General features: G+C 37.4%; 1 protein-coding gene across 1 annotated transcript in view; it reads left to right on the top strand.

The window, feature by feature from the left end:
- Positions 1–10,909, top strand: part of EPGN (epithelial mitogen) — a 36,960-nt gene extending 26,051 nt beyond the window's left edge. The window contains exon 5 of the mRNA XM_063425301.1: positions 10,570–10,909. Coding sequence (XP_063281371.1) covers positions 10,570–10,624 — 55 coding nt within the window. The 3' untranslated portion in view covers positions 10,625–10,909. The remainder of the gene's footprint in view (positions 1–10,569) is intronic.
- The last annotated feature ends 2,780 nt before the right edge of the window (positions 10,910–13,689 follow it).

The following is a 13,689-nucleotide window of genomic DNA, read 5'->3' as shown; positions in this document are numbered from 1 at the left end:
AAAATAAATTTAACCCCTGAGGGTTAAAAAAAAAAAGAATTAACCCTCAGGGGTTAAAAAAAAAATCAGATCATATTAAAATGTAATCCCTGCCAATTGATCACTGTAGTCAGTGATCAATTGGCAGGGAAGGGGTTAATTTTTTATTAATATGGGTAAAGGGGGGGTGGGATTTTAATTTAACTTTTTTTTTTAACACCAGGGGGCAGGATCACTGCAGATCCGTCTCCCTGCACTTCACACTGAACCCGGAAGTGCAGGGAGGCGGAGGTGAGTATAGAGAGCACATGTGCCCGCTCTGGCATGCTGTCAGAGCGGGCACATGTACTCTGACAGCCCGATCCGGTGCTCCCGGTCTGCCTCTAATGCAGAGGCAGACCGGAGCACCATTAACCCCACGATCGCCGCGATTGCGGCGATCTGGGGTTAATTTTACCGCGTGACGGACGAGGTCCGTCACCCGTCGTTAAGGGCATCCCCAGGATGACGGACCTCGTCCGTCACCCGTCGTGAAGGGGTTAAGGACCAAACTTCTGGAATAAAAAGGGAATTGTGACATGTCACACATGCCATGTGTCCTTAAGGGGTTAAATGACCACTTTAGTGCCAGCAAAACAAACTTGTTTTCCTGGCAATATAGGGTTATTAGGCCCCCCCCCACCCTCATGGCCTCCCTCCCGCTGGGCTGAAGGGGTTAAAACCCCTTCAGCCACTTACCTTAATCCAGCACCAGGCTCCCGAATGCGCATGCACGGCAAGAGCTATGTTTTCAGCTGCAGGGTTAAAAGTAGGGGGACCTGGCATCCAGACCACTTCATTGAGCTGAAGTGGTCTGGGTGCCTATAGTGGTCCTTTAAGTGTCTATGAGTGTTGGATGAATGAACTGGTTTGTAGATATACATTTTAAAAGAACATTTGAAGATGGAGGGGAAGATATAGAAGCAAAGGTCAAGGAGTAGTGAGTAAAGTAAGATGGAGTAACTAAATTATTTGTTAGATGGGGGGATTAATAAGAGGAGTAGAAAGCTTTCTTCATATGAGTGGAGAACAACTTAAAAAAGAGTAGGGCATAAAGAGAGGATAGATTTGTGAAAGGCTTTAAGATTTACATTAACAGGGTTATTTACTAGAGTGAGAATAAAAAGTGAATTAGAAGTGAATTTGAAATTTAAGATTAAAACAGCCAAACTGGTGCTCTAAGTTCAGCTACTCTGGCCTTAAAGGGAAGCTATAGGCACCCAGACTACTTCATCTCATTGAAGTATTCATGGTGCAGTGCCCATGTCTGTTTAACACTGCAATGTAATACATGCAATGTTTACATAGCAGGGTTTACTCCATCTCAAGTGGCTGTGTTGCCACTAGAAGAGCTTCCGGGTCCTAGCGGAGTTTACTCTGCTATTCGATGTTGGCCTTCCACACACGTTGCATGATGACGTCTAACATCTTTCATGTACCCAAAGAAATTAATTGATGCATTGCTTTCTTGTAGAGAAGCCTGAATGAGGGTGTGGTGCTCACCATGAAGGCGCATTGGGTCCCACCATCCCTTTAGTATCACAGGTTAACGAGAGTTAGTCGGCGCTGAAGGGGTCCTCAGGTAGAAAAGAGTCTTTAGCCCTTTAAGCATTAAAAGTTGGGAGGCACACATAAAACTACGGACAGGGACACTATAGCATTAGGAATACAGGGTTGTTCCTTTAAATCTGAAATTCACTTTGAATTAATTTTGAATTCTCACTGTATATGTGAGTAACACAGGCCAGGAGAATGTATTTTGTAAAGGCTGGCTTTGAATCAGTAGGCCAGTTAGAATGGCTGACAAGGAGAATGTTGATGTAGTTAAGAGTCATATGAGCTTCAAAGTATTTATTTGACTTCTCGTTATTAGTTATGTCATAAATGGCATTAATGCATCCCCGACATTTTCTCCAATGCGTAATAAGTCTTGTGAATACTCCAAAAATAGATAACTACCTAGACAGTTGAGCCATTTTACAAAGAGTTTTAAGTGCTGCATCTTTTCCACAGACTTGTAATGTTAAGTTAATACTGTGTATTGCAGAGGTCAGACATTATGGCACATGGCTACATTCCATTTTTAATACATAACTCTACGCATGCCAGCTAATGATTAAACTTATTTCCCTGTTTAAACGTCTTTGAAATGTATTTGGGAGACACAACCCATTTATGGACTTAAAGGTTAGGGTAAGATTTACAACCCAGCGATAAGTACTATAACACTGAATATGAATGAAAAAATGTTATTTGTAATATCTAAGTTAGAATATTAGTTAGAATATAGTGTGATAGCCAGTATGATGCAGAATAATTTTAGAGGAAAACAATATGCATTCATAGCTTCATTGGCAGTGTGTAAGCATGTTCTTAAAGTTATGGTATTTGAAACTATTTTGTTGAGGATCAGAAAATTGTAAATTAATTTAGAAAATAATAGGAAATTATAGAAATAAATAAATAAAAATGGTTATCATTTAAAAATAAAATGTATGTCTATTAGGTGAGTGATATAAACATGTGTAATAGATATGGATTTTTCAATCAACTTGTGTGAAGCTCTAGGTAGGCTGATTATTTAACCCCTTAAGGACACATGACATGTGGGACATGTCATGATTCCCTTTTATTCCAGAAGTTTAGTCCTTAAGGGGTTAAGCCATTATAGTAACTGATTATATTGCATTTAACAATTACCATAACATTGTTTTAAAAGACACTCCACTGCCCAAATAAAAATAAAATAAAAATATAACCCAAATGAAAACATGCATGCTTTTAAATATGCATTTTTTTTTAAATTGGGGTTTTATATATAGTTATATATGTGTATGTATATATATATATATATATATATATATATATATATATATATATATATATATATAAAAAAATTCGAAAGGTGCTGCACTCACTGTTTGCTCCAATTGAATGCCCGGTGCTTATTCGGCAGAAATATAGAAGATAGAATTGACAGCACTCCAAGGACTTCTTCATGAAAGTCCTGATGAAAGTCTAGAATCGCTAGACTGAAACGTTGATATTTTATTTTGGAACAATAAAAGTTATTTTTTATGAAGAAGTCCTTGGAGTGCTGTCAATTCTATCTTCTATATATATATATATATATATATATATATATATATATATATATATATATATATATATACAGCTTGCAAAAGCTGCAGATTTCTGGACTGAAGCCTTTGTCAGCCCTCCCATTCTTCCCAATCCTAGAATTTCCCTGTCTGTCCAGTCACAAAGAGGTCTTTGCAAGTCAGGTGATCTGGCCAATTGCCTGCCTCTTCAGTTGAACTCCACAGTGATAAACAAACCAGGAAGTAACAGGGCCTGATGTCTGCTTGACATCCATAGGGGGTGTAACAGGTTAATTCATAAACCTGCCAATTTCTATTGAGATCTATACCTTAAATGAGGACACTCTCTTTACAAAAAAAGCATGTCAGCAAGCTGAAGGGCTTTAAGAATCTGGAATGTCCTTTAAAAAAAAACAAATCGAGATCAATTGTTGTCTAGTGGTCTAACCTTTCTTCTATCTCTCTCTCGGAATCTGTTTTTCTTTTCTTTATTTATGATCTAATTTAAAAAAAAACGAAACAACATCAGACAAAGTAGTGACTACTTTTTTTATGTATGTTTTCTATTTCGGCAAATGTTGTGAAACAAATATTGAAGTGCAATGCATAGGTTAAAAAATGTTGTGACTATAGCTGAGTTGGAGGATCAGCTAGCTTGGTCTAGATGTTTTTGTTCAGTAGTAAAATACTAATTTAAAGGTGTACAGTGCACATAAAACACAGTGTATATGTTAGGCATCCGCTTTGTTAAAATGTTTTTTTACGTAAAGACAACTACTTTAATCGATCAGAAAATCATAAACATGTAAAGGTGGAGGTGTGACTTAGTGCACAATGACGATGGCTGCCTGATTCAGCTGCTCTCCCCGAGAGTCTCTAAACCGCGGCTACCCCAGTAATTTAAGTTTGTTTTTTGCATGCCCATTTGGCTTCTTCCGATAGCTGCAGTAAATGGGAAGTGTTCTTAGATTTAAATTAAATATCTACCTAATGCCAGACACCTATAAATCTACAAGAACAGGTGAGCAGAATTCCCCAATGTCGACGCCATCACAAGGCCTAGATAGCATGGTGGAGCCTGTGCTCTCTGCTACAGCTCTCCTGAACTCACAGGTATTTACAAATAAAATAAGGAGCACTATGCAAGACCTCAGGAAGGTACTCCACAGCGATTTTGCTAAAATCACTTCTGCTCTTTTACAAATTTACCAAATATGTAAATGAATTGAGCAAACAAATAAATTAGAATCCAAAGTAGATTACATCGCTGGGTCACATAATCTGCTAGCAGATAACCATTCTGCTGTGGCAGATCAAGTGGCAAATTAACATTGGAAAATTGCCGACATGGAAGACAGGTCATGCATAAATAATACGTATTAGGGGTATTTTAGAGGGGATCCCCAACAGTGAGCAGGAAAATGCCTAGCTCTGAAATCATCATAGATCACATACATTACATTCCTAAAGGCCACAATTCTCCACCAAGCGTACCTAGAGACACAATAGTGCACTTCTTTCAGCAGAAAGCCCTTATTATGTCAAGAGCTAGATCCTATAACAGGTTGCCTGACAAGTACATGCCCTTTCCACTGACCTATCTGCTTTTACCATGCTTCAGAGAAAGGGTCTTCAGCCCATCACTCAAGCTCTGAGAGCAAATAGCATCATATACAAATGGGGATATCCAATAAAGTTAATTATAACCCAAAATGGTGCCACAAGTTCATCCAGATACTGGAAAAAGGACAACGGTTGCTACAGTCCTGGGACATTCCACACTAAGGTATGTGTGTCGAGGGTCTTTGTATGTGCAGCCTATCAAGTTGAAACACTGCACATACAGACTCCTACCACCATGACCACTTCAAATCATGGAAGTTGTCATTGTTGCTGGAGAAACCCTTTAACTTTTCTGCTGTCTAATGATTCTCAAATATATTGCTTTGGTCTTTCATAGGCTAGCATTGTCTTTCATGTGGATGATGGTTGTAAAGGGTAGGTCTCTGTTTTGAAATAAAGGAGAAGAAAGATAAGCAGTCATTTACCCTTTCTTAACATACTGCATGATCTCACACCTGCCATATCACCTATTTATCTCTGTGGCTTGCTTTCATTGGATCTTGGTACATCACAGAGTCACTTAATCACTCTTTAAAGACATGACTATACAAGATCATATACTGAAGTAATGTTGGTTACAAAAAAAAAGAATAAATAAAAGGTAAAACAGAGACTGAAGTCTATTGGTTATTTATTAACAGTATTGTTTTATTTCTACTTATTTTTGCTTTGCATTCTATAATATAGAGTGCTGCTAATCAGCATTCAATAACAAAATATCAAATGAAAAAAATGGAGAAAAAAACAAAAGCTTCCACTATAGATATTAAATGACTTAGAAAACTTAAAAACAAAATCAAACTATATAGACAAAAGTATGTGGACACCCCTAATAATTATTGAATTTCAGTTGTTAGCAAGTGCATAAAATCCAGCAATTCCAGAGATTTACATAGACAAACATTGGCAGTACAATGCATAACATTAAAGAGTTTAGTGACTTTAAAAGTGCAATGTCATAGGATGCCACCTTTGTCACGCCAGTTCGTGAAATTTCTATTCTCTAAGACGTGCCCCAAGCGTCTTGGAGCAACAACAGACCAACCAATGATAGACCATGCATACTCACAGGGTGCCAAAATATGCTGTATGTAAAAAAAAATCACATAACATCTGTTGTACCTACAGAGATCCCAATTGTCTCTGGAAGCAACATAAATTATGCAACCTTCATGAAAAAGGTTTTTGTGATGGAAGCCCCTGTGCCCGTGGTTAGTGTAGGGTCTTGGGGGACAGCCTCCTGTGCACTGACTATGGACCCGGTCTCCTGAACCTCTAAAGAATCAAAAAATAACTATTGTCATGGTGGGAACAGGATATGGGGGCCACGGGCACCTACGTTACTTCACATCCAGAGATGAATGCCCACTGCAGACTGCCTGGATCTATTCTGCACACCGAGTGCATGACTGGGAGAAACCCTGAGTTGTTGTCCCATGACACAAATCACAGAGCTATTTGGAGAGGATACCAGGAAGATGAGAAGGCATCTGGGAATACCCAGGACTTAAGGGCGCTCCTCTCCCCTGAGCTCAAGGAACCCCTTTTGATAAGACCAGAAACCACTAGCCACACACCTGAACTGCAAGCTAGATCAGAGTATAGCTGCGATCTGGTGAAATTGAATAGTGTAAGTTGCTTACCGCAACTTGACTCTTGAGCAGTGGAAACATGTTCTGTGAAGTGACGAATCACTCTTCTATGTTTGACCATCTGATTGGCGAGTCGTTTTGGTGGATAGGCCAGGAGAACCTGCCTGACTGCTTTGTGCCAACTGTAACGTTTGGTGGAAAAGGTATAATAGGGCAGTTTTTTCAAGGGTTGGGCTATGCCCCTTACTTCCAGTGAAGGGCAATCTTAATGCTTCAACATACAAAGACATTTTGAACAATGCTTTGCTACCAGCTTTGTGGGAACAGTTTGGAGAAGGACCTTTTCTATTCTAGCATTATTGTGCCCTGGGGACAAAGCAAGGTCCATACATACAAGGCTAGATTAGTTTGGTATGGAAGAATGTTACTGGCTTGTAAATAGCCCTGACTTCAAAACCATTGGACACCTTTGGCATGACCTAGAACAGAAATTGCAAACAAGGCCTTCTGGTCCAACATCAGTGCCTGACATCACAAATGCTCGACTGGAATGAGGGACCAACAATATATTGATATATATGTATTTAGAATGCGATTTCATAAAAGTCACAGTTGGTGTAATGGTCAGGTGTCCCAATACTTTTGTCCATATAGTGTGTGATGTGTGGGGTGCTATACAGGAAAATTGATTTCTGGTGGTTACTTGTACATCATGGCTCTAAGATTGGAGGACGCAGCAGGGAGTCTATCTTGTTAGCTGGGACTAACATAATTAAGACCCCAGACAAAGTGGTGCTGGAGAGAGGATTACTGTGACCTGTATTGAACTGTATGGAGGACCCCCTGAGGGGGGGAATTCAAATCTGAACTGTGCTTAGAGTGCTGTGGGTGCAATAAATGTGGTACATTTTATCCCCTACATGAAGTCTCGACTAATGTGTGGGGGACAGGGCTATAAACATTGCTGCTGTACAGCAGAGGAGGCTCAGGTACTCAGTCTGAGTACAGGAGCTCCATTACTGTTTCCATGGTCAAGCAGCTATACACAAGCCTTACATCAGCATGTGCAATCTTGAGCTTTGGCTCTTTTGGCTGAATTGAAAAAATGTCCCATAGACACTGTCAGGGGTGGCGGTCCGGTGACCGGGACCCAGTATGCCTGATCTTGATAGTAGGAGTCACTGTGTGTTGTGCACCAGTGTTTGTGCAGCCACATACCAGGGCCCTGATGCAACATCTGCGGAACCCAGGTGCCAGATGACAATATGCAGGCCTCCCAGGATCTGGATAGGGAGGCTCTGCAGCAGATAGAAAAAAGGCGAGACTAGAAAAGGCACCAAAGAAGATAGCAAGACAAGACTAGAAGAGCCTAGAACCAGAAGGACAGAAAGCAGAACCCAGAGCATGTACACAATACAAGAGGGAAACATGAACAGGACATGGACAGGGCAGGACAGGAATGTACATGAACTGGAAATACAAGACAAAATAAAACAAGACAAGAAATACAAGGCAAAACAAGAGGAGACATAACTAAGTACTAATATGTGCAATAAACATTGGAGATTTAGTCATACATAAATGGCCAAGATGTATGCAGCCCACCACTGTGCCAAAGTACTCCAATTACGGTGGGTCCTAACTGCCTAGTTATGCATGACTAAATAAACAATAATAAAACACAGTACTTACCTGCAAAGAATGGGGCAGAGGGCATGAAACAACTGCCTGCAGGAACCAACTGAAACAAAAGGATTAATGGCAAAGCAACAGGTGTGGCAACAAAAAACAAACATTTAAATGAATCCAAGAGACTGGGAATTCCAGGAACGGAATACAGGAATGGACCCAGAAAAGCCAGCATAAAGAAAATGAGACATGGAATAGAGAACCAGAAAAAAACAAGAAAAACTAAACACTATTGTAAAAAGAGTACTGGATACCAGAATCCATTGCCAGAAATGATCCTCAGCCAGGAACAGGATGTGACAGACACAATCCAAAAAACTTCAAAGAAGAGAGGATGCCGCAAATGTGTGTGTGTGTGTGTGTGCACGCTGCAACTCCATATTAATGCCCATGGTTTTGTAAAAGCATGTTTAACAAGCTCATATAGGTATAATGGCCAGGTTCCACATACTTGTGGCCATATAAGACAGACAGACAATCATTTGGAACTCACATGCTTTCCAAAAGTCTGATACTTTTTTTCAGATGTTTACTGGGTTAGTCTTATTTTCCAAAAGCTTATTGTCTGATTGTATATAATCAAATGTAATAAAGGATTCACTTGTAATAAGGCTTTGACTTATTCTCCACCAATTAAGACTATATAAAAAATGTAATTGGGTAGAGCTAAAGAATCAAATTTTTTCATATGTTCTTTTACCTTTTACCAAACAAATTGTGGAATACAAACTATTAGAGAGATTATACTGCATCTCTTGTATTGCAGTACTTAAGACAAGATCAGAAAAATAATCGTATACGTCTACAAAAAGGGCCTTTGTAATACACAGTAACTGGTAAACTAAAATGAAAATAGAAAAACATTATGCTGATCTGACGGGTATTCCCAGTGAATTGGTTGGTATTTTTTGGAATACAGATTTTTTTTTAAATGCCATCAATATTATGACTGTAAACAAAGTACCAACATACAGAAAATGCAGAGCTTTGTCTTAAGCCAAGTATTATCATACCAAAGAGTTTACTGTCGTGACAGATACTGTCGTGCTCTTTAACTTATGCCCGATTGCTGCTCAGAGTCCTTCCTAGCTGCTCCTTAACTTGGTAGCTAGATGGAAACACAGAAAAGATTGAGGCTCACGCACAGTCCAGGAAGTTATCTCTTCATTTATAGCCCCCTTCGGAAGTATGTTCTTATGGAGGCAGTTCATTGGGTATGTACTTTCGATATAGTTTATTAACAATAATTAATGTAGTTTACTTGGAAAAATTAAGTGATTTGTGACTCCAAGTAATTGGAAGAAACAACCGGAGACATTAAAAAAAAAAAAAAAAAAATATATATATATATATATATATATATATATATATATATATATATATATATTCTCCCATTAAAGTATTAAAGGATAAAGTTCTGATGTGCCCTGATGTAAACAAAACAGGTAACTTTAAAGGTTAATGTTTGACCAGATTCTATGGCTGAAGCCATATTTATTAAGGCACAATCGGAGTAATCCCAGGGTAAATCATTTATTGGTTTCCTTTGTAATTGCTTCTTACTGCAGACCTGCATGTGATCTTTTTTTATTTAATGCATATACAGATAAAATATTAAAACATACAAATTATGAATTGATTCAATACTTATCTTTTAAAGGGACACTAAAGGGACCAAATAAATTTAGCTTAATGAAGCAGTTTTGGTGTATAGATCACATCTCTGCAGCTCGACTGCTCAATTCTTTGCCATTTAGGAGTTAAATAACTTTTTTATATAGTCCTAGTTCCACCTCCCTGCATGTGACTTACACTGCCTTCTTAAACACTTCCTGCAAAGTGAAATCTAATGTTTAAACTTCCTTTATTGCACATCTTGATTAATGTAGAATGTCTTATCTTCTGCTTTGTTAATAGTCTTCTAGCCACATGTGTGTGATTAAAGTTTGCAGAACAGGAGATAAAAACTTTTAAAGCATGTAACTAGATCTGATGATGAGATCTCCTGAACATTTTTTTAGTAAACACACCATGTTGCTATTAGTATATGAACAGCCTCATTCATAGTTTTGTGAATAGGGTTGTTTAGAAAGTTCCTCTTTGCTGTTGACCCAAACCTGAATAGGTTAATGATGTGTTTTCACAACTTGGACACATATTGGATGCCAGGGAGGAAATAAAATTCCTACCATAAAATAGGTGACTGTCGTTTTTTTGCAAATCACTGCATCTATAACCCACTTTATTTGCCACAAGCCCTCCATTGAGCACAGTTGTTAGGGTACTTACGCGATCCTTTAAACTCATTGAGATAGCTCTCTTTAACTATTCTCAGAATGATAAGGTATGTGAGAACTATGATCCATAAGATTTGTCCAAGTCCCCTGTAGTTGTAGTTGTCTGACCTAATATTGACATCAATTTAACTCTTTTGGACCACATTCTTGTCCACTATGTGGAATAATGCATACTTATAATAAGAAAATGAGCCATGAGTAAAATATTGGAAACATAATACAATGCTGTTTTTTTTTTTTTCTTTCTAGATGTAAAAAAATAAAGGGAAGATCTGGAATTTGTTCTGGAGAGAGTACTCTATAAGCATGTATTTAACCTACCAATCTCTACTCTATGAGCATATAATTTGCCTACCAAATGAGGAGCACAGTGCTTACCAACCATCTCATTTCCCACAATGGACATCTATTGTGGGTGCAAAAAAACGAAAGTAAAAGATATGTGTACTTCTCTTTCTGTGAAAATGTTACTGTACATGGATGATATGTCAAATATAGTTGTGGTTTGCATAATGGTTAATGTTACCATGGGATGATGAATACAAATACCTAAAATGCAGAAGCATAAGGATCTTTACTAACTACCAAGAATGAACATTTCAACCATTCACCATTTAATTCCCAAACGGTTTGCAAAAAAAAAAAAAAATGCCCTGAGAATTCAAGTAATGTTTGATTGTGTTGTTCATCTCAGCATATGGAAATAAAACAAAAAATGTTTACGATCAAAAAACATTTAAACTATCATGTACCAAATAATGAAGTTACATATATGAAAACAGTGTTTTCTCAACATTTCTCAAAATTTCCCTACATTGTCTATAATCCTCCTATACATACTGTACAATATAGAAATATATATATATATATATATTACAGAATGTATAAGAGGATTATAGACAATGTAAGGGAATTTTGAGAAATGTATATATAAATAGAGATTATGGAAGCACTCATGGCCTTTTAGTAATTAAAAAAGACTCTTCATTATCCCATACGGATAATCACAATACTTTGTGATAAAATAAGCCTGGTCAACGTTTCAGTCCCCGTCTGAGACTTTCCTCAGGACTCCCCTCCACTATCAGATTTAATTTTTCCCATTCTTATAATTTCATATAATATAGTCCCACCTCCTACTCAGCTGTCAATCAGAGAGGAGAGACCCTAGAGAACCTTTCTATATCACAATAGTATACTCTTAACTACCTGTCTTGCATTTCACTTAGCACTAAACCTATATTGTCCATGCACACATATTAAAGACTATTAAGCGTATCGGCCATTTTGAGACACTGGTTTTATTCTATCCTCAATTAATTTTTATTCAACTGATTTTAATCTGAAAGGTAATCAAGCAGTATCATTGTGACTGGATTTATAAAAAAAGTTCTTAATAAGGCTTTTGAGTAGTCATCTTCATTCAATCTCTTTTGTCTTTTATCTCCACACATTTCAAATGCCAGAAGGTAGTTATATTTTACCAAGACTTGTGATGTAACTAATCCAACCTATCACTTTTTGCATGAATAAAGCACATTTTTAATTACTTTGTCTGAATATAAGATAAGCATGGTATTTTAGGAATTACTAACCTTTACTGAGCAGGAAAGGAATTCTGTTTATGCCTGAGACAGGTCCAATTTGTAGATGGAACTAGATGGATGGCTCCAAGTTGGCATGTACCTTTCATGTATTAATATACTATCTACCATTTACTGGAGACAAGAACTTCAGGAAGGGAGTGGGAGTACTAAGACAAGGAAAGTGTGTAATGTGACTTTTTGTAACTCCTTAAAAAAAAGCATGATTAAAAAAAGACGTAGCAAAATATATTTCATATGCCTTGAATTGCCTGCAGATACATACATGCATGTCTGTCCGTTAATTGAACCTGTCATAAAATAATTTACTTTTGTTTAAGAGTGCAAACAATGGGTATTAAACTTTTTGTTTAAATCTCACTCCTTTACTATAAGCAAAAGTTAAAACGATGCATCTAGTTATGCTGGTTAAATCACATATACTCACTGGTTTTCATTCATCACCACATGACTACAGTGGGAAACATTTGTTTATATATAATCTGTACAGGACATCTTAGAAGTATTCTGTTTAAAACAAAGTCAGCTGAACAACGTTTTAACCGACCATTAGAAATGTGGGCAACATGTATACTTCTAATTAAAAGACGATGGTGTCCTGTTCAAAATAAAGCAACATGAATCTTCAAAAGTCTCTGCCATTTTGTCTTCATTCTTGATGTATTTTGCTTCTCCTTCTTTAAGAAATCAAGGTTAAATTGTATTGTCTTTTAAAATTCCCTTAACAGAGTATATCATCTATCTTTTTATTCTATAGCTGTAAGTGTTACCTGTTCTGACCAAAATGGAATGAATACTAGAACAGGCCACTTGAGATTCATAGTAAATGTGTCTCTTTCAGGAGAGGCCAAGATTTGGCATATAGGTTCTCCTGTGATATGCTGGCTTTATTTTTTCCTGAGCTCTATTTGGCTTAGTAAAAATAAATGCAGTTTCAAATATTCCAATGGAAATGCACCATTTTTTGTGTGCAAACTATGAGTCAAATATGTGCTGGACATATTTTAAATAAACTTTAAACAATTTCTGTGGCATTGGTACTGATTTAAAGACTATTGATAACTTTACACAAATATATTTGGGGCCAGTACAAACCTTTATCTGGAAATCTATTCATAAACAGGGCTATACGTAGGACACGAGGTCACACATTTAGCCTGGAAGAAAGGAGATTTCATCTAAGGCAAAGAAAAGGTTTTTATACAGTAAGAGCAATAAGGATATGGAATTCTCTGCTGAAGAGGTGGTTTTGTCAGTCACTACAGATGTTTAAACTGCAATTGGATAAATACTTACAAAAACATAACACACAGGGATATCATTTCTAATTAGTGGGGTAATAGCTGCTTGATCCAAGGAGACATCTGACTGCTATTTTGGGGTCAAGAAGGATTTTTTTCCTAGTTTGTGGCAAAATTGGAAGCGCTTCAGACTAGGTTTTTTGCCATCTTTTGGATCAACAGCAACAACACATGTGAGGAAGGCTGAACTTGATGGACGCAAGTCTCTTTTCAGCTATGTAACTATGTAACTATAACATTAGGAATACCAACCTGTATTCCTAATGCTATTGTGCCCTAGTCCCTTTTTAATTTAAGACCCCCCCCCCCCATCTTTTATAAAGTAAAACATATTTTTACTTACATTTTTTTCCACCACAGAGACTTCCTCAATGCTGCTTCCCACTCTGCCACTGGTGAATTTTTCATGGAGATGTTGCTTCCATAATGAGTGCCCAGTCCAATACTAATCATAGAGTAGCATT

The sequence above is a fragment of the Pelobates fuscus genome, chromosome 6 (genome assembly GCF_036172605.1).
Source record: "Pelobates fuscus isolate aPelFus1 chromosome 6, aPelFus1.pri, whole genome shotgun sequence".
NCBI lineage: Eukaryota > Metazoa > Chordata > Amphibia > Anura > Pelobatidae > Pelobates > Pelobates fuscus.
Note: the sequence above shows the minus strand (reverse complement) of the source record. Positions and strands in the feature narration are given on the sequence as shown.